The sequence below is a fragment of the Danio aesculapii genome, chromosome 10, assembly GCF_903798145.1.
Source record: "Danio aesculapii chromosome 10, fDanAes4.1, whole genome shotgun sequence".
Classification (NCBI taxonomy): domain Eukaryota; kingdom Metazoa; phylum Chordata; class Actinopteri; order Cypriniformes; family Danionidae; genus Danio; species Danio aesculapii.
Window position 1 is genome coordinate 33,404,890 of NC_079444.1, and position 21,416 is coordinate 33,426,305.

Below are 21,416 nucleotides of genomic sequence, written 5' to 3' on the forward strand. Positions count from 1 at the left end.
ATTATTGTGTATGTGTACAGTTTATGTATACTGTATGTGTTGTGTTATTTGGTTAAAGTGTCATATTTGTGCAGCTGTATTTCAGTTAAAGATTTTGCATAAGGCTGTGTCTCAATCAACTCTCTAGTTACCTATGAAGTAAGTCAATTAAATTGTCCTATTGCTGACTTTTAAAATAAAGTATAGCACTGATATGAAATATTAGTTTAGCTTTCATTCCTGTAGATTTTTTAAATATGAGACATCAATGAACATGATAAGTTCAACTATGCATTCTGGTATTTTTTTAGTGCGCTAAACTGGGGAGTAGATTGAAACACCACCACAAATAATATAATTTTTTGCCTATTTCTTCCTGAAAGCGACAAAGAGTTGCAGTTTGCACTAACATTATAACCTGAGAGATTCTGTTGAATTTTTCTTATTTCTGTTCTAATCAGACTGCTTCTACACCTGAGATCAGATTCACAAAGACACATTCACCTGTATGTGATGTTGCTACATATTTCCTCCTTCCCTTTGCATAGGTGAGAAGGTCATGGCTGATGACGAGTTCACTTGCGACCTCTTCCGCTTTCTACAGCTCCTCTGTGAGGGTCACAACAATGGTGGGTCGTCATTCTGCACATTTGTATTGTGATTTATTGCAATTTGTTTTCATTTGTGCACCACAACTGTTAAAGGGGATCGTTCACTCAAAAATCTAAATTAAGTAAACATCTCCTCACTTTGGTGTTGTTCTGATCCCTAGTTTATTTTTCAGACCACAAAAGGAGAATAATAATTTTTTTTTAAACTTGTTCTCTCTGATTCACATAGGAAAATGGAAATCAACCAGATAAAAATATCTTGTCAAGATAAACTTTGATGTTGATGGCCAGGCCACAAATTTTGAGGAAAATTCAAATGCTTGTCAAACAGATAATATTAAGACTATAGAAGGTTGTTAGCATGTTTTAGCACATACAGTAAATAGTCTGTTGCTAGCTTGCTTTAACACATTGCTAGCATGTTTTTGACTGAGCTATGATGTTTCCCACATTGTTTACATTGTGATGTTGTTAGTGTTTACATTACTAACAATATTTCTATTTTAGCATATTTGTAGCACATTTCAAACTTTGTATCATCATCTTATTGTATGAATTTTTAGCATGTATTAGCACATTTAATATGTTGCTAGCATATTTTAGCATGCTGGAAGTACGTTGTTGACTTTTTTAAACATTGTTGACATTTGTTAGCACATTAATAGCTTGTAGCTACTATTTTTAATATGTGCACATTGCTAGTATATTAGTATATATTGCTATGTTGCTAGCATATTGCTAATATGAATTAGGCTACTTGGTAGGTTTTGCCAGAGAGCAGAAATTTTAGTCTCAAGCCACCATAAGAAAATTCACGGCACACAAAATACAACATACAGCATTCAAACTACACCAGGGTGGGTAAATGATGCCTCATTTAAAATGTTGTGTTTAACTTTAACTTTATTACACATCATCATATTGTTCTGAACATTGTGTCAATGGTTTTGGAAATGTGTTTACGAGTCTGCTTCACTTTAGACTTCCAAAATTACCTCAGAACACAGACAGGCAGCACCACCACCATCAATGTCATTATCTGTACAGTGGATTACCTGCTTAGACTACAGGTGAGGCCATTTTTACCCTTGAAAACCCCAATAAAGTGTAGCATAAAATGTTCTGCAAATTTACTACTTAATGTACATTTATTTTCTTCCTCCAGGAGTCTATCAGTGATTTCTACTGGTATTACTCAGGAAAAGACATCATAGATGAACCAGGAAAGCGAAACTTCTCTAAAGCTATGACTGTGGCCAAACAGGTTTTCAACAGTCTTACTGAGTATATCCAGGTGCGTCATTATTAGTACTATTTTTTTTTTTTTACATTAATGACTAGAGGTGTGAACCCACACCGGTCTCACCGTTCAGTTACAATTCTCATGCCATTGATTCAGTTCAATTCGATATCTCGGTGCATCACGATGCATTGGCGATAATTTCATTAACAATTTGATATTTTACTTAGCAACACAAAAATGTTGTATTAAAATGTATAATTTTTAAATACAGTTATATTTATATATTATTTATAATACAATTCTGTCCTTAAATACAAACAGTCAGATCTATACCTTTAATTTTACCTGCTCATAGAAAATACTCTTTTTGAATGCATCAAACAAAACTCAAGTACATGCACAGAACAACATGAGCATTTAAAGCAAATAAACTAATGTAAATATTATCCCACTTGCTTTTTGACCCTTGTTGAAAGAGTTCTTAAACACCTATGATTGATCACGCGCTCAACAGAAAGGGCTGCATTTGGCTCTAGCGATCACTGCGGCTCTGGCGCTGTTCAGTAAACAGTAACTTGGAAACTAATGTTAAATGGTTGTGGCAATCGGCTGATCCATAGATGGCAACGTAGTGAAGAGTACTCTCTGCAGTTATGCTCGTGTCTGGATCCACAAGTAACGTTATTGTTGTAAGAGCTGAGAGAGAAAATAAAACGTTACCTCATGAACACGCCAGCAGATCACAGGGGCCACAGAGAGTGAGAGATAGAGCTTACAGCTTTCATTTTTGCCTAGCTGGGTTCTGATGTGAAAGACTCACAAGTGGTGACCAGTGCACAGTTATCTGCTTTTTAAGTAGTGTTTTAATCACTCACAGTCCCCTCCCTCACCATAGTAGGCTACTTTATAGCGCATATGTCATAAATGACGGCAGTAAATAATAATCGGTTACCGAATTGTTCGCATCTACATCGCGGTGTATCGAAGTAACAATTAATTTTGACACCCCACCAATGACAGTCCTATTGATTGGTTGAATGATTGGTTTGAACCAACTCGCTCATAAATTAATGCACAAACATGCTAAAATGTCAACAACATCACTATGTACTGCCTGGTACTGCCGGCCAATCACCACACTGGAATTTACGCAATGACCTCATCCCTCTAATCTCTCTTTAAAAGTTAGCTCTATGTTGTACGAATTTGCCTAAAACAACGCAAAATCAAACAGTTTTCACTTGTTGGTGAAATATATGTGTCCTTTAGTGTGTTTTTAGCATAGTGGCGCATATATATATGTCTGTCAACATCTAAAAAATTAAGGGTTTTAGGGTTTTGTGTCTCTTTAAATTGTTCCATCACATTTTTCAGTGCATTAATTTCCTCAAATATAAATATATAACTTTCATTTATTTAAGAGATCTGTCTGTCTCAGGGTCCCTGCACAGGAAACCAGCAGTCCCTGGCCCACAGTCGCTTGTGGGATGCTGTGGTGGGCTTTCTGCACGTGTTTGCTCATATGATGATGAAACTGGCTCAGGTAACCCACATAAACTTGATTGTACTGTTGCTCATTTCCTCTGTTCATTCTATCTGAATGCATTAGATCACACATTTATCTTAGTCTTCGTTTGAAGTGTTTTTGTAGTGTGCACTAGTAGTAAACATTCACTGCTTGATACATGAGTAGTTTTTGTATCTCAGCATTTTGATGGAACATAAAACCATATTTCACAGCATTATCGTCAGTAGACCTACATATTTTCACCAGTGTCAGATGTGTTTAATTTGTTACTAAAAGGGCTTATTTATTACTTGAGTTGCTAATAGGAAATGCATGAAAATGAAAGTATAGTAGTGCTCAAATAGAGGTGTTTTTAATGATTAGACATGCTTAACTAGTGAACATGTTACATTCCCTTTTCAATATTGAAATGACTAGTTTGTTGGAATGTAATATTGTTTTTGCTCTCAATGCTTTACTGATGAATTAAACTGTCTTTCATACGCCGTATGCAGGGAAGAGTATGTATCTCTCTATTTATCTATTGAAGTGATTGTATTTGAGTTCCCCTCCCTTGATGTTCCAGATTCCCAAATCCAGGTTGTTTGAACCCAATATAACTTTAGTAGTGGTCCAAAAATGCAGGGTTTTTTTACTTTTTAACTTTTCTAGAGATAAAATATATATATATTTTTTTTATTGCTTATTAAACATGCTTATTGTCTGAAAAATATCGAAAATCTGCTACAAATACAAATAAGTGGGTCAAACAGCCTGAGAAAATGAATGTATGGCAGATAACATTACCCGGAGGAATCATGTGTTTTCAGCTTTATGTGAATTTGCTGTATTAAAAATAGTTTTGTCATTTCTATAATTCTACCTTTGGTGTGCTGTTATGTTTATGAATTTCAGCATCTGTTGTATGTCTAGAGTGCTTTGGTTTCTAATTATTAACTCCTGTTTGCTGAATGCATTAACCTGCATCTAAATGTTACAGCATTTTACATTTTCCTTATATAAAATACAAATAAGCTAATATGTTCATTCTGTGCCCATAGCCTTAAAATGAAATTACACCTTCATTAATAATTTAGGGATAATCTTACTTTATGAATTGAAATTTAAATATATGATATGAATTAAAATGACAGTATTTGTGTTGTTACATTTTGTATACAGTGCTCAACATATATGAGTACACAACATTTTGAAAATTTATATTTTTAGCAATTTCTCAGTGATTATAGGTTATATACTGTATTTTGGTGCATTTAAACAAAACGGATTTATTAAATGAATATATTTATTAAAATAATATTTTAGTCAATGAACATCTTTAGAAAAAGAACGCTAAAATCAGTATGCAAGCCGAGCAGTATGTCCGAATTCATAGAATTCGAAAATCAATATGCAAGAAGTACATTGCGAATTGGATGGACGCTACACTATCCCATGATGCCCCACACGAGAATTCATGAAAGGGAGTGAAGTGACACAACTCACGCGGGTAGGTCATGTGATCACGACAAAATGGCGGATGTAGTACGTCAGAGTTCCATTCATACTACTGACATTCATACTGTATAGAATGTACTTTTTTAACAGTCGAGTAGTAGGTTTAAATTCAAGTGCAGCACCTACTGAGTAGTAGGAGATTTTGGACGCAGCCTTAGATTAGCTCCAGATTTGGCTTCAGTACTGACTAGTCTAATGCAGGGCTCGAAATTGTGACCATTTTGGTTGCATATGCGAAATTTTATCTATGCGACCTCAAAATATATTTGGGAGCATTTGTGCGAGTGCATAAAATTTTTGCCATGCGACCCATTTTCACTGCAAAATGTTCACTGCATAAGCGGATTTAGGAGACATTTACACAGAATGCATCTTTGCACCAAAAGCGCCAAACAGTGCTCCATTGGAATGATTTAAAACAGTTGACATGTCAACTTGCTGCAGTAAACAAACCCCGTAATGCTTGCCTGGCCTTCAAGCTCTTCTGATTGACCCACTGCTCTTGAACTGCACGCAAATGGATTGGTTAATATCAGCTGTCAATCACTTAGTCAATGCCTTCCTTCAGATGAAAGGGAGCTACAGCCACGGAAATGTAAAGGTCTGGATACGAGAATAAAAATAACACTGACAGATTTTGTTTTAGAAACCAACTAAAGTTACAAGCGCATGCAGATTTTTTTGTTTGTTTGTTAGTTTTGATTAGTGTTGATTTCAAAAGCAATAAATCTGTTAATATAAAACTTCTAGTAACAGTGCACATAATTTTGGTGGGTGCGACAAAATTTTGGCTGTTGTGCCTACATTTTTGACGTTAGGAGCACCAGTGCTACCAAGCAAAAAGGTTAATTTCGAGTCCTGTAATTAAAATGTTCAAATTTAATATTGTAAAGCATCCTATAGAACATATTAATTTTAATGAGAGATTTGTGAGGGTGTTCTCATATATGTTGAGCACTGTATACTTTGAGTTTTGTTTTTCTAAAAGCTCTTCATTAGTATTGGTATGTGTTTTGTGCAGCTAGTGTGTCATTTTGCTTTCTTGCAGGATTCCAGTCAGATTGGTCTTCTGAAAGAGTTGTTGGACCTTCAGAAAGACATGGTGGTCATGTTATTGTCCTTGTTGGAAGGTATGAAGAAAACCATGCTTTTATGTTCATCATTTTTGCATTATGTGATTTAGACCAGTGTTTCTCAACCACGTTTCTGAAGGACCACCAGTTCTGCACATTTCAGTTCTCTCACAGATCTGTAATGGGTGTGACAGACAAAGAAGACATGCAGTGTTGGTGGTCCTCCAGGAACGTGGTTGAGAAACACTGGTTTATTCACAGTTACATTGTACGGCTCTCTATTGGACAGGTAATGTTGTAAATGGCACCATTGCTCGCCAGATGGTGGACATGCTAGTGGAATCCTCCAGCAATGTAGAAATGATTCTTAAGTTCTTCGACATGTTCCTCAAGCTGAAGGACATTGTTGCGTCTGACGCATTTCGTGACTACGTGACCGACCCTAGAGGTTTGATATCCAAGAAAGACTTTCAGAAATCCATGGACAGCCAGAAACAGTACACACCTTCAGAGATCCAATTTCTGTTGTCATGCTCTGAGGCTGACGAGAACGAGATGATCAATTACGAAGAGTTTGCAAGTCGCTTTCAAGAGCCAGCCAAAGATATTGGTTTTAACATAGCGGTGCTGCTAACCAACCTCTCCGAACACGTTCCTCATGATACAAGGCTGCAGAACTTCCTCGAGCAAGCCGAGAGCGTTCTGAACTATTTCCGTCCGTTCTTAGGTCGCATCGAGATCATGGGCGCCAGCAGGAAAATTGAGAGAATCTACTTCGAGATCAGCGAGGTGAATCGCAAGCAGTGGGAGATGCCTCAAGTCAAAGAATCAAAAAGACAGTTCATATTCGACGTGGTCAATGAAGGCGGCGAATCGGAGAAGATGGAGCTTTTCGTCAACTTCTGCGAGGACACCATATTCGAGATGAACATCGCGTCGCAGATTTCAGAACAAGACGAGGAGGAGAAAGAAGAGGATGACTTTGAGGAAGCTGAAGGAGGAGATGCTGGTGATGAAGAGGGCAGTGGCGAGGAGGGAGAGCCAGAATCAAGCTCCGCATTTGCCGACTTCATTCAAAGCATCATGAATTTCCTGGGAATGTTCACCTTCAGGAATATTCGCAGAAAGTACCGCAGACTCAGGAAGATGACCATTAAGGAGATCGTGGTAGGGCTTGCTACCTTCATGTGGACGATCCTCATGGGCATCCTCCATTTCATTTACAGCGTTTGTAAAGGCTTCTTTCTGCTCATCTGGCACACACTTTTTGGAGGAGGTTTGGTTGAAGGGGCCAAAAACATTACGGTGACTGAGTTACTAGCCAGCATGCCGGATCCCACACAGGACGAGGTGCATGGGGACTTACCTGGAGAACCGAGGGGAGGAGAGGAACAGGAGACTGGAGGGATAATGGACTCGATGGATGCTGGAGGTGGAGAAGAAGAGGATGAGGATATCCAGGAGAAAGATGGTGGAAAGATTCCTGGTATCGATACACCTGGTGGACTTGGAGATATGGGGGATACGACTCCTGTAGAACCGCCAACTCCTGAGGGTACCCCTTTGCTGAAGAGGAAAACGGTATGGTGTTTATTTGATTGGTTACCTTGGGTGAGTCTCACTCAGCTCCCTTGTTTGGTAGCCAGTGGACTAATTAGGGTGTCAGCCATTTTTTAAGGGCTGTCTCAATTGCAAAATTCTTCCAGTGCATTGAAACGTTTGCACCCTGAAAAGTCCCACAGTGCACTGTGAAGATCAGAGAGCATCGATGCTATGTGTAGAGTGTAGTAAACCAAACTCATCACTAATGCATGACCTCAGGAGCTAAGGAGCTGAATGAGACGCAGATCAAATGTTCATTTACCAGTGATCTAAACAATGATCTAATGTTGTTTATCTAATGTTGTCTTCAGCAACCAGATGAAGCAGGACCTGAACAGCCTCCTGCTATTGAAGAACCTCCTCCTGAGCCTGAAAAGGCAGAGTGAGTGACTCTCAAGGGGAATGTGTTGAGGGGGAAACTTTTTTTACTTTTTTTAAGCGACCACCTTCTTTGTGCAACAGCATTGAGAATGGTGAGAAGGCTGAGAAAGAAGTGGAAGTCAAGCCTGAGCCGACACCAGAAGAACCAAAACCTCAGAGAGCCACCAAAGCCAAGAAGGAGAAGAAATCAGTCAAGGGTGCAGGATTTGAGCTCTGGAATGAGCTGGATGTGCAAAGAAATAAATTCATGGTATGGCATAAATACAGTTTACAGTCTCAGTGAATGCAAATGTTAGTATCTGTATATTAGTTTTAAAGATACCTATAAGCTAGTGTGCTCCAAGACAGTAACAATGTTCACATTTTTAAGATATAAACATCTCAAGCTTGAAATTTGTCACTTCCGCCTAAGTGGATCAACAATTTGATGTCACATCATACTTCAGTTTCTCAAATCAAATTGTCTGGCCAATTAAATGCTCTCTAGTATCTAACATGCCCCGCCCCCTCAAGACCCTTCTCATTTGCTTTTAATTTAATGCACTTGATCTCAACCACTCCCACTGGCAGAGGTGTGATAAAATTAAACACTGTTTGTTGTTTTTAAAAAGGCAGGAGCTACTTTATTTACTGCCCTGTCAGCGAAGCACTTTACTGATCTTTTACTTCTAAATAAAAGACCTTTACTTACTTTTTACACCTGGTATTCAGATGTTTTTTTGGTCAATCAAAAGTAGACGAGGAGGCACAGTGTTTACACCTAATTTCTTTAAAACTTTCTGTTTGATTAGATTAGATTACAAGTACAAGGCAACGAAATGCAGACTAGCCTTAACCAGTAGTGCAATAGCAGCAGGTGCAGGATACAGGTAAAAGTTATAAAGTGCAATTATAGAAAACTATGGTGATATTTACAGATGGATGTACTATGAACATTATATACAGATTGTATTAACTATGAACAGATTTACAGTAGATGAATACAGTATATGTATATGTTGCTATTAATAATCAGAGGTATGCAGATAGATATGAACATAATTACAAATGTATATGTACAGTGGGTATGTACAGTTCAAGAATTAGTGCAATGAATATGTGCAATTTTGATTGTGCAGATATTATATAATAAATAATGAAAAATGCAGTGTTTATGGAGCAACTTTTATTTGGCCACTTTCAGACACTTTCCTGATCTAATTCAGGGAGATGACATATTTCAAAATGATGACAAAATGATACAGGAAGCATCACCATTTTTGTTTCAGCTCTGTTATTCATAAAACTATGATAAAGGCTGTTGATTTCATTTAGAATAAGGAGTGCTTAAAGATGAGTAGATGAAGATTCAGTGTCTTTTATAGCTGTTTAACAGCATTCGACCACATGAGTGTTTACACTATTAAAGCAATCCAATTTAATGCGTTTTCGACTACTGCTGGAGGTGAACAACTTAATGTTTCACACCCTATTAAGCATTTTCTAATTAACAGTTTAGGGAAAATGCATCTTAACACCAGGAATAAACACATTTAATTTGCTGTTAATCTCTTTTCCATCAACAGAACTGCTTGTCTCGTAACTTCTACAATATTCGTTTCTTGGCTCTATTTCTTGCATTTGCCCTGAACTTCATTCTTCTCTTCTACAAGGTAAAAAAATCACACTCTTTTATCTTACTTTCATGAAGTTTAATTAATTAAACATGTCCAATGCCTAACAATAGTTCTGCTTTCATGTGCATATAGATATAAAATTACATATTCAGTTATTAGAAATGGGACGATAACCAGTTTCAAGGTTTACCACGGTTTGGAAAAGTTGAGGATTTAAAACCCCTTAATTTTTTTGTTGTACTGATCTTAAGGTATACAGTTAGGTTCATAAATATTTGGAATTCCAGTCTTCCGGGTCTTTTGGTGTTGCTGAGCTCACTGGTGCGTTCTTTCTTTTTAAGAATGTTCCAAACTGTTGTTTTGGCCATGCCTAATGTTTTTGCTATCTCTCTGATGAGCTGGTTTTGTTTTTTCAGCCTAATGATGGCTTGCTTGACTGATAGTGACAGCTCTTTGGATCTCATCTTAAGAGTTGACAGGAACAAATTCCAAATGCAAATAGCACACTTGAAATTAACTCTGGACCTTTTATCTGCTCATTGTAATTGGGATATTAAGGGAATAACACTCACCTGGCCATGGAACAGGTTAGAAGCCAATTGTCCAATTACTTTTGGATCCTTAACAAGTGGGAGTCACATATACAAACTGTTGTAATTCCTACATCATTCACTTGATTTGGATGTGAACACCCTCAAATTAAAGCACAACCTGATAATCTGCAGTTAAAGCACATCTTGTTCATTTCATTTCAAATCGATTGTGTTGGTGTATAGAGCCAAAAATGTTAGAATAGTGTTGATGTCCAAATAATTATGGACCTAACTGTATGTAGGGTTTTTTTTTACTGAACAGTGCAGTGACCTACTTTATATTCAAAGAAAATTTAAAAGGTGCCTTTTCAAGTTGTTAAGAAATCTATGTCATTGTAACTAATGAAGACAGCAGAAGTAAATGATTTATTTTAATTATTTAGTCTGACATGTTTTAAAGGTTTCTTAAAATAAAATATACTGTGTTTAGTGAGAGAAAGGTTGTTGTTTTGTTACCTTTTATTTAAAAAGAACATATTTTAGAGCAGTAATCGTAATACCGTGAAACCATAATATTTTTATCCAAGGATATCATACCTTCAAAATCTTATACCGGCTCATTCCTACCAGTTACATTTATATGTAATCATTTTGTCCATCTTTAATTCTCTAGGTATCTGATACTCCTCCCAGTTTTGATGAATTTGAAGGCTCAGGCATCTTTGAGGGCTCGGGGCTGTTTGAAGGCTCTGCGGAGGATTTTGAGGGCTCTGGTGGAGAGGATGGAGGTGATGATGAGGATGAGGAAGGACCTGTGTATTATTTCCTGGAAGAAAGCACGGGATACATGCAGCCCACTTTGTCCTTCCTGGCCATTTTGCACACTGTCATTGCTTTCATATCCATCATTGGATACAACTGCCTCAAGGTTTGAACCAGTAGATATACATGTCTTATCAGTCTTTATCAGTTTTGTGTCGTTAGATTAAGGAGTTGATTCAGCACGAGCCAAAAAATCTTCTTGAAATTGTGTCTGTTTCTTCTTGTTTTAACTGATTCAGATTTTTGAGGGCTTAAACATGCTTGAAACTCATAAATCTTTGCACACATGCCAAAGTGACATTCACAGTAGCAAAATGGCTTGATAGCACTTCTTATACATTTTCAAATGTATAATGTTCACATGTTTGATAAGAGTGCTGTCTTGAATATATCCACATTCCAGTATTCTAGTCATAGCAACACCTGCTGGCGCCAGGAAATGTCTTGTTTTATACTGTAACAAACTCATCCTAGTGATTTAATCAGATCAACACTATATTTAGTGCTGGCAGTGATACCCTCGTGGTCAGTGTGCCAATATATTGTGCTTTGGGAATCCTAAGTTTGAGCAAAGTCCCTTTAGGGCAAGTCATTTCACTCTGCAGCCATCTTTGAAATGTCTCTCAGGCATTCTGTCTGAATGGGAAAACAAAATTCTCCAAAACTATTTGCCAAGGTTATGATTACATTACATATTTGGAATAACCAATAAAATTAAACAAGAAGTTTCGTTTCTAAACATTCAAATCAAACAAAATCAGCATTTTTTCCGAGTGCCCAACTAATGCTCATGCGCACTCAAAAGGAACGAGATCACGACACCAACCTCATTTTTGGCTGTTCTACACATGATCATCCTCTGGATAATGCTTCGTCGGATCGCGCTGGTCTTATGGAGTAATTCACAACTTGGTCTGAATGGCGAATCTCCTCCAGAAATGACAGCGACTCTTTGTTTACAAGTTCGTGGGCATTTGAGTAGTTGCTATCATGTGATGTGGGTTTGACAGGATGGACTGTACCTCGCGTTCGTTTCATACAGATTACAAAACGTAAAACTTTTTGCTTTAAAGTGCACTTGGTGCATTTAAAAATACAGATTTCAAGCTTTATTTGGATATATTTCTTATGTCTGTGAAGCAAGTATTCAATGAGATTCCAGTGCGTTTATTGACCACTAAAACTTTGGTAAAAAAAAGCACACGTCTCCCCCAGAGAATCCTTAGTATATAATGATTGATGATTGGCTCCTGTACTAGTAGGCGGGGCTTCATTCGTTTATTCACCATTACACTTTTCGCCATTCAAAACTATATGAGTGACATGTCTTTGGTTCAAGTTCCAGCTCATGAACCTCCCCGATCCCATTTCCCCTCTTTCTTTCTCTACCAACTTTGCTTTCCTGTCTACATACTATCCTATTACAATGAAGGCAAGAACACCAAAAATAAATCTTTTTTTTTTACACATTATTTGGTCATTCTAATCTTAAGACTTTTATGATGTTAAACTGCAAAATATCTTGAGTTTTTGTTGAAGGCTCTTTGTGGCATCCAACAAAATTAAACTTAATTCACCATTAAACACTGAGTTATCATAATTCAGGCATACAATGTTGGATCTGCTCCAAACCTCTTATGTTTTATAAAAATCTTTACCTGAATGCATGCCTTGTCAACATGCCAATTTTCAGTTATCCTCATAGCACCACCTGCTGGCGGAAGGAAGTTTGGCACATATAAATAGCGCTGACATATTCTTCATATATTGACTTACCTATCTTATTGCTCCTCGTTTGCTGTTGTCCCAAGAACACAATGTGGCAGTTAGCCTGGTTTCGAAGGGCCTTTCAATGCTGCTGTCGTCTTTAATTTCATTCTGTTGAATATATACAAGAGTGTATCTGTGCTGTTAATAAGTGATCATGACGTCTTGATCTATTAGATTCCACTGGTCATCTTTAAGAGAGAGAAAGAGCTGGCGAGAAAGCTTGAGTTTGATGGCCTTTACATTACGGAACAGCCGGCAGATGATGACATTAAAGGCCAGTGGGACAGACTGGTGCTAAACACACCGTAAGTGTGGAGATATTGTTTTACATTTAGACTTTAGTTTTGAGGTCAGGTGAATGCTCTGTAATTTAGGCTGAATTAATAAGTGTTCATCAGCAGACATAATTATTGCTCTTTATCATTTTTAGCTCTTTTCCCACCAACTACTGGGACAAATTTGTTAAGCGAAAGGTATGACAATATTCTTTCTATTAATTGGTGTAGTTTTAGGTTGATAGTAAATGCTAAGCTTTTTTGTTTGTTTGTTTCCTTTGGCAAGGTCTTGGATAAATATGGAGATATTTATGGACGAGAGCGAATCGCAGAGCTGCTAGGTATGGATCTGGCATCTCTGGATGTCAGCAAACAACAGACAGACAAGAAACCTGAAGAGCCAGACAACTCTATGCTTGCATGGTATTGAAATTACAGCCCAATTTAATATCTTACTATAACATTTTAACATTTAAATGTGAACTGTGTAATTTCTGTTCCACTAATAACACCAAGTTATAGCAAAATAATAATGATTTTTACCTTAGCTTTTATATACCCATGTTTTTTCAGGTTCACTTCCATTGACATCAAGTATCAGATCTGGAAATTTGGAGTTGTGTTCACAGACAATGTAAGTAAAATTGTATTTTATGTAAGGAGTTAGTGTGGCCTATTTGAATAAGAGTGCAAAACAGGATTCAAAGAATTATTTTCCAAACCAAGAGATACAAAATAAAGCTGCTTTTCCAGTGCAAGGTACAACACTTTTTGGTTCATTATGGCTCACTTTTGGGGACTTTTCTTTAGCCTTCTGCACCTGGTACCTGATCATTTTTAGTACCATCTTGGGTTAGATTCTAAGTGAGCTGATTGGAGAGAATCGTACCAGCAGCATCACTATCAGCATTAAGAGTATTCGCAGGGTCTTAAACAGCCTTAAATTTCAAAATAACAAATTTTGGCCTTAGAAAGTCTTACATTAACTGAAATATGTTTATTTTAACATTTTAAAAAATATATGTGGCTAAGAAATAACTAATTAGAATAGTTTTTTGATGGGGCAAGTACATTTTTTTCTGCTGGGCTATTTAAAAATTTCTTAGAGTTTAGTCTTCTGTAAGTCTGAAATTTCATTCCTCATGGTCTGTAAAAGGTTTTAAAAAGTCTTAAATTTGAGTTGGTGAAACCTGCAGAAACCCTGAGCATGAGACAGACCACATAGTTCATGTTGTATGTTTGTTTATTTTTTGTTTACGATGATGTCATTGCAGTACAACAACAACTATTGATATTTTTCAGTCAGGTAACCTGTGCAAAGACCAGGTGGGCAAAAAAAATAATGGGCCATAATGGGATCTCCACAGAAACACAGCACAAACCATTGATATTTGTTTCAAGCTAAAAATATTTGGATCACATATCAACAAAATAGAATCGACATATGATCACAAACCTTAAATTGTGAGCTCTTGCAATCTATTTTTCAGTAATTTAAAACTGTCATGTCTCTGTCAGAGCTCCAATTCTTACAATTCTTATCTTTTGGATATTCCTCAGTGATTTAATCACTAGTGACAACGTTATATCCCGTAATTGTCTGCTTTTATATTTGGTATTGTTTTCTTTTACTTAGATGAATAATTGCTGGTAGGAAAAATCTATTCGTTCACTTCTGCTATTTTTACTTTGATTTTGCATTTCAATTTATACTTTAATTGTACTTGACCTGCAAATAAGAATAGAAATTGTATAAAAAGCATACAAATGCACGTGCAGTTATAGGCGTCTGGATTGTTATGGGTCAATAATGCTACCATTCGGCACAAATTCATACATTTCTCTTTTCTGGCTGTTCTTTCTCTAAAGAAATTCTGTAGAAGTGCCACTCAGGTGTGTCTTGTCATTGGCTAGTAATGCTAAATCTTATTGCACAACAATTATCAGGCTTTTTTATTAATCAGTCAGTGACTTGGCAGTCAGCAGGTGATAGTAAGGTTTGGCCCGCCAGGGGGGTGTTCCCCTAATGGTGTGACGACATGTGAAACTATCAATAGGGATAGTACCCCCCAACTTTAAGTTGTCTTAAACTGAAGTAGAAATGCAAACTGACCTGTGCAAAACTAAACTGAAGCAAACCGAGCCATGCCGAACCATACAGCACAGTGGAAAACTATAAAGTGTGAACAAACCCCCAAAAAACTAAATGCATCTTCTTCATTTGCAGACTTTCCTCTACCTGGTGTGGTACACAGTGATGTCCCTTCTTGGACATTACAACAACTTTTTCTTTGCTTGTCACCTGCTGGACATCGCAATGGGTGTCAAGACCCTGCGTACAATTCTTTCCTCCGTAACACACAATGGAAAACAGGTACAGTCAGAAACACAGCAGCTAAACTCAAACTGGTTGTGCAAATGGGTTGACTGTCGGATTGTTTCAGCTGATGATGACTGTGGGTTTGCTGGCTGTGGTTGTGTACCTCTACACTGTGGTGGCCTTCAACTTCTTCAGGAAGTTCTACAATAAGAGCGAGGATGAGGATGAGCCGGACATGAAGTGTGACGACATGATGACGGTTGGTCACTCAACATTAGTATCAAATTAGTCTTCCTTTCTAACAATGTCTTTTTGAGTTGGTTTGTGAAAACTGGTTTCCATCAGAAAGAAAAAATGGGATGCAAAATATGTTAAATGCAATGTTATATATGCAATATCCATATAACAGTGAGTTGCAAAATCATCAATTGTAATTTACAGGGTGTTTGCGAGGTCTTTAAAAGTCTTACATGTCTTAAATTTTTAAAATAATATTTTAGGCCTTGGCGGTTCATTCCACTGTGGCGACCCCGGATTAATAAAAGGACAAAGCTGAGAAGAAAATTAATGAATTAATTAATTTTAGACCTTAAAAAGTCTTAAACTTCACTGAAATATTGGGTTGTGCGTCTTTAATCATTTTAAACTAGTCTTAATTTCCTTTTGTCTTTGTAAAAACACACATCCAATCACCTACACTCAATCTCAAAAAAACTGTTAATAAAAGTTTAATTAATTCAATTCAATTCAATTCAATTCACCTTTATTTGTATAGCGCTTATACAATGTAGATTGTGTCAAAGCAGCTTCACATAAAAGGTCACAGTAAATAGGAACAGTGTAGTTCAGTTTGTAGTGTTTAAGTTCAGTTCAGTTTAGCTCAGTTTAGTGTGGTTTAATAATCACTACTGAGAGTCCAAATATTGAAGGGCAAATCCAACGATGCGCAGCTCTATAGATCCCGAACCATGCAAGCCAGTGGTGACAGCGGAGAGGGAAAAAAACTTCACTAATGGCAGAAGTGAAGAAAAAAAACCTTGAGAGAAACCAGGCTCAGTTGGGCACGACCATTTTAATTTCTCCGCTGGCCAAACGTCTTGTGCAGAGCTGCAGTCTCAGTGGCGGAGGCTGGAAGCTGGCCTCAGTGAAGACTCGTCGGTCTCTGGAGCGTCACAGGAATCAGTCTCATGTTCTCCACTCTTCCATGACCATCACAGTAGCTGCTCAGGATTCGGCCTGGTCCAGGATATGGAAACCTTGGGATCATCTCGTCGTTGGTCTTGGATCGAATCAGTGACTCTGCATAATTAACATTTAATTTTCTTCCTTACAATAACATTTGTTAAAAGTTGTATTTATAGCTACCTGGTGACTTACCTGGACAGACTGTTGTTTATTCATTTATTCTATTATAGTTATTAAAACTTGTTAATTATTTAAAAAAGAAAAGTTATCTTGAAAAAAGTATGTATACAATTACAGTTTGCTTGTTTTGTCATATTTAAAATGTATAGAAATAACAAAATTAGCATTTTTGATGAGGCAAGTAAAATACAATTCAAAAACTCTTAACTCTACATATGTTTAAAATTCAATAATTAAAAAATGTAATTTACTAATGGTCTTAAATTTGTTTAAAGGTCTTAAATTTGACTTGATGAAACCTGCAGAAACCCTGATTTTAAGTGCCAAGCATTTGTGTGCTGCATGCATAGGTTGTTGATTTTTGACCAATCAGATGGTGCCATTATGCTGTTTGCTAGACCAGGCCTAAAGATGAACCTAGAACCTCAGAGCAGAGAGTATACATTAATGGTGGGAGTAGATCTAAACGTGTCTTAACAAAGCTTTTTTATCATGACATAAAAATATATCTATCTCCTTTTTATTTTAGTATGATAATTACGTAAATAAACAAACTTTTGCAATGGCCTATTTTTAATGTTATCAGACAATGATTTTTATCCGGAGAGTCTTTAAAGGAATTATTTTTAAATGTGAACCCTTTAAAAGGGTATACAAGCTTAAAAAGTGGTTTAATTATTGTTGTTTTTTTTATCTTATTTTATGTATTATTAAATGTTGTTGATGTCTTTTTATTGTTAGAAACTTTTTTTATGATAGAGAAGGTGTTATTTATAAAATATTTGTACATTTGATCTGTTTTTGCCATGAAATAGCTAGGGAAGCTGATATGTTATATATAACTCAAAGCCTATAACTCAAAACTGTCTCACTACATTTTGTTTCTGTCATGGAGGAAAGAAATTTAAAAATGTAATTGCAGCTTATCTAATTGTTGTCATCGAGTTATCTGTAGTTTATATTCCCCAGTTCTGAATTTCTATCTCAAAATTCAGACATTTGCAGAATTGCAAGACAAACATTTTGATCTGTGAGATTAACTCTAAGTTGTGAAATAAAAAGTTGCAGTTACATTAATGTTATTTATTCATATTTATTTATTGATGCTTAATTATTTTTATTATGTGATTAAAAAATAAGCGTCCACTTTATTTTCTCCTGCTCTTTTTTTCTGATCAAACATCTGCTGGATGAACCAACCTTCTCTCTGTCTTTCTCTTGGCAGTGTTATTTGTTCCACATGTATGTGGGTGTGCGGGCTGGTGGAGGTATAGGAGACGAGATTGAGGACCCCGCTGGAGATGAGTATGAACTCTATCGGGTGGTCTTCGACATCACCTTCTTCTTTTTTGTCATCGTCATCCTGCTGGCCATCATTCAGGGTAAGACTGATCTTTATTCAACCCTTCAAAATTGCAGTCCTAGCAGATCAATGACATTAAAACTTACCTTCTGGATGGGCATGAGATTTTTTAAAATAAATATATGTATTCTTTGGAATATCTTTTCATTTTCAGCTAAAATATGCTACGATGTGAAAATAAGGGACCCCCACCCCCGTAATACGTTTTATTATTATTATTTACAAAGGATAGGATAAATAGTATACGTTAGAAGCTGCAAATAAATTAGAAAACTGATTAAAATTAATAGCTATTATTTTAATCAAATTACCAAGTATCATTAACCTTTTCTTCACTGTATAACTTAAATACTCAAATTAAAGTGCAGCGAATAAATATCTTGGATTTTTTGTTTATTACATTGAATAAGAGGTATCCCTTAAAAACTGCACAGATCTATAATGAAAGTATTTGATTGCTTTCCTAACTTTTTATGCTTATTTAGGACCAAATTTGTTGTGTTTAAAAGAAAACCCACCAAGATCAATATGATGTATAGATGTTATTATTATTATTGTTATTGTTATTATTATTATTATTATTATTATTATTATTATTATTATTATTATCATTATTATTATTGTGTATTTGTGTTCAAACATGCACCCAAAACCCAGAATCCATTTGGGAAACAGCATCTATTTATCACTATGGAGCACGTCTGACAGTCACGTACCGCTACATGAACTGACTGTTTTGAGGATTGCATAGGAGGGGCAATGGCGCCTGTAATGGAAAGGAAGGGAATTCTGCCATTTTCATATTTATTTCAAAGTGTTTTCATGGGTTCACGTGCGTTTTCTCCGGGTGCTTCGGTTTCCCCCACAAGTTTAAAGACATGTGGTATAGGTGAATTAGGTAGGCTAAATTGTCTGTAGTGTATGTGTGTGAATGAGCGTGTGTGGATATTTCCCAGTGATGGGTTGCGGCTGGAAGGGCATCTGCTGCATAAAACATTGTGTTGGATAAGTTGTCAGTTCATTCCGCTGTGCCGACCCTAGATTAATAAAGGGTCTAAGCCGAAAAGAAAATGAATGAATGTTTTCATGCCTAAATAAAATGAAAACAGATTCACATTTAAGACTAAGGGGCGTCCCTTGGTGGTTCGGCGGTATGGGTTGCGTATAGGGAGGATCGGCTCTTCGATGTTTATTGCCACCCTTCATAGACAGATTGAAAATATGGCAGAAATACATAAAAATACCTTTACGTGATGATAGCGGGATAGAATTATAAAATACGGGAGAATCCCGGGAAAAACGGGAGGGTTGACAGGTATGATTTGTACTGAATGAAGGATTTATATGACTTTTGGTCTTTTGTGACATTTGTGACTTGACGTTTATAATAAGGGGCAGATATGATACAGATATGAACATCTTTGACAATACCAATATTTATTAACTCTTCATACTTGGAAACAGTTAAATATAATTCTAGATTTTTTTATGTTTATTGCAAAACAAAAAGGCATACAAATACAGTGGACAACTGAACACAACCTATTTATCTGTGCATTTTTCACACAACAATTTCACCATATTCATATTCATATTCATGAGCATATTCATATTCAATCAATATTGAAAAAACTGCACCTTTAAAGGGATAGTTCATCCAAAAATGATACTATTATCAAGCTCTCAAGTGCTTCCAAACCTTTATAAGTTTCCTTTTTCTGTTGAACACAAAAGAAGATAATTTGAATAATGTTAGAAATCAGTAACCATTGACCTCCATAGTAGGAAAAACTAATGCTTTATAAATCAACGGTTACAGGTTTCCAGCATTTTTCTAAATATCTTCTTTTGTGAACAGAGGAAAGAAACTCAAACAGATTTGGTAAAAGTGAAGGATGAAATTGATGTTGTAATTGATGACAGAATTTTCTTTTTTGGGTGAACTGTCCCTTTAAATTCAGTGCTTGTTTTGCTGCACAGGTCTGATCATTGATGCCTTTGGTGAACTGAGAGACCAGCAAGAGCAAGTAAAAGAAGACATGGAGGTACTGAGATCTTTACTGTTGAGTATAGATGAATCTAATCCAAAACTCTTTATGTAGTTAGTGACATTTTGCACTATGCATGGATTCTGCAGACCAAATGCTTTATATGTGGCATTGGGAGCGACTACTTTGATACAACCCCACATGGCTTTGAGACCCATACGCTTGAAGAACACAACCTGGCCAATTACATGTGAGCATTTTTCTGATGTAATATAATCCTTGCGTATTCAAAAAAACATATATTATATATAATAAATGATGTCTTCTCTCTTCACCAGGTTTTTCCTGATGTACTTAATCAACAAGGATGAAACAGAGCACACTGGTCAGGTACTGTAAATATGTTCATTACCTCATTTTAATTGAATTGAATGGAAATGGAAAATTGATTTAATTGGCGGCACGGTGGCTCAGTGGTTAGCACTGTCGCCTCGCAGCAAGAAGAGTCCCATCTGGGCCATTTCTGTCTGGAGTTCTTCCCGTGTTACGTGGGTTTCCTCCGGGTGCTCCGGTTTCCCTCACATTCCAAAGACATGCGTTATAGGTCGATTGGATTAACTAAATTGACCGTAGTGTACTGTATGTGTGAATGAGTGTGTATGGGTGTTTCCTAGTACTGGGATGCAGCTAGAAGGGCATCCGCTGCGTAAAACATATGCTGGAATAGTTGGCGGTTCATTACGCTGTTTCGACCCCTGATAAATATGGGGTTAGACCAGGCATGGGCAAACTCTATCCTCGAGGGCCGGTGTCCCTAGAGAAGTTTGCTCCAACACTAATCAAACACACCTGAACACCCTAATTAGTGTCTTCAAGATCACTAGAAAGCTACAAGCAGGTGTGTTTGATTAGGGTTGGTGCACAACTATGCAGGACACCGGCCCTCCAGGATCGAGTTTGCCCATCCCTGGGCTAGACTGAAGGAAAATGAATCAAAATGGATTTCAACATTTAAGACATGTGTGTTTGACAGGAATCATACGTGTGGAAGATGTACCAGGAGAGATGCTGGGATTTCTTCCCTGCCGGAGACTGCTTCAGAAAGCAATATGAAGACCAGCTTGGATAAATGTGGCTTTGATTTGTACGTAGTGCTTTAAACTAACACATCAGGTATGAGATTTATGTGCCAAAATCAGAAATGTTCCATAGACGTGCACAACACCAGACCATTTGAGCTCTATATATATTTAACAGGCATGTTATTTATTCATTTTGAGGATTTTGGGTTGTTTTAAGTATGTACACGTTTAAAATGTTTTGACGTAAATTTGAAACTGTGATTTTATTCAATGTTTTCTTGCAATTGACACTTTAAGATGAGATCGAACATTAGAGTGGACTCTGAAAAATGAAATAAAATTCAAAATGTGCACATGAATTATTGATT

General features: G+C 36.7%; 1 protein-coding gene across 1 annotated transcript in view; it reads left to right on the top strand.

The window, feature by feature from the left end:
• Nucleotides 1–21,407, top strand: part of LOC130235992 (ryanodine receptor 1-like) — a 113,935-nt gene extending 92,528 nt beyond the window's left edge. The window contains 21 exon segments of the mRNA XM_056466523.1: nt 528–608; nt 1,572–1,660; nt 1,756–1,884; nt 3,272–3,376; nt 5,907–5,988; nt 6,221–7,512; nt 7,845–7,915; nt 7,996–8,164; nt 9,480–9,566; nt 10,737–10,991; nt 12,830–12,960; nt 13,086–13,128; nt 13,217–13,353; nt 13,504–13,564; nt 15,158–15,304; nt 15,375–15,509; nt 17,841–17,997; nt 19,959–20,023; nt 20,116–20,216; nt 20,305–20,356; nt 21,000–21,407. Of these exon segments, the coding sequence (XP_056322498.1) occupies nt 528–608; nt 1,572–1,660; nt 1,756–1,884; nt 3,272–3,376; nt 5,907–5,988; nt 6,221–7,512; nt 7,845–7,915; nt 7,996–8,164; nt 9,480–9,566; nt 10,737–10,991; nt 12,830–12,960; nt 13,086–13,128; nt 13,217–13,353; nt 13,504–13,564; nt 15,158–15,304; nt 15,375–15,509; nt 17,841–17,997; nt 19,959–20,023; nt 20,116–20,216; nt 20,305–20,356; nt 21,000–21,095 (3,485 nt within the window). The 3' untranslated portion in view covers nt 21,096–21,407.
• Nucleotides 21,408–21,416: the final 9 nt, after the last annotated feature.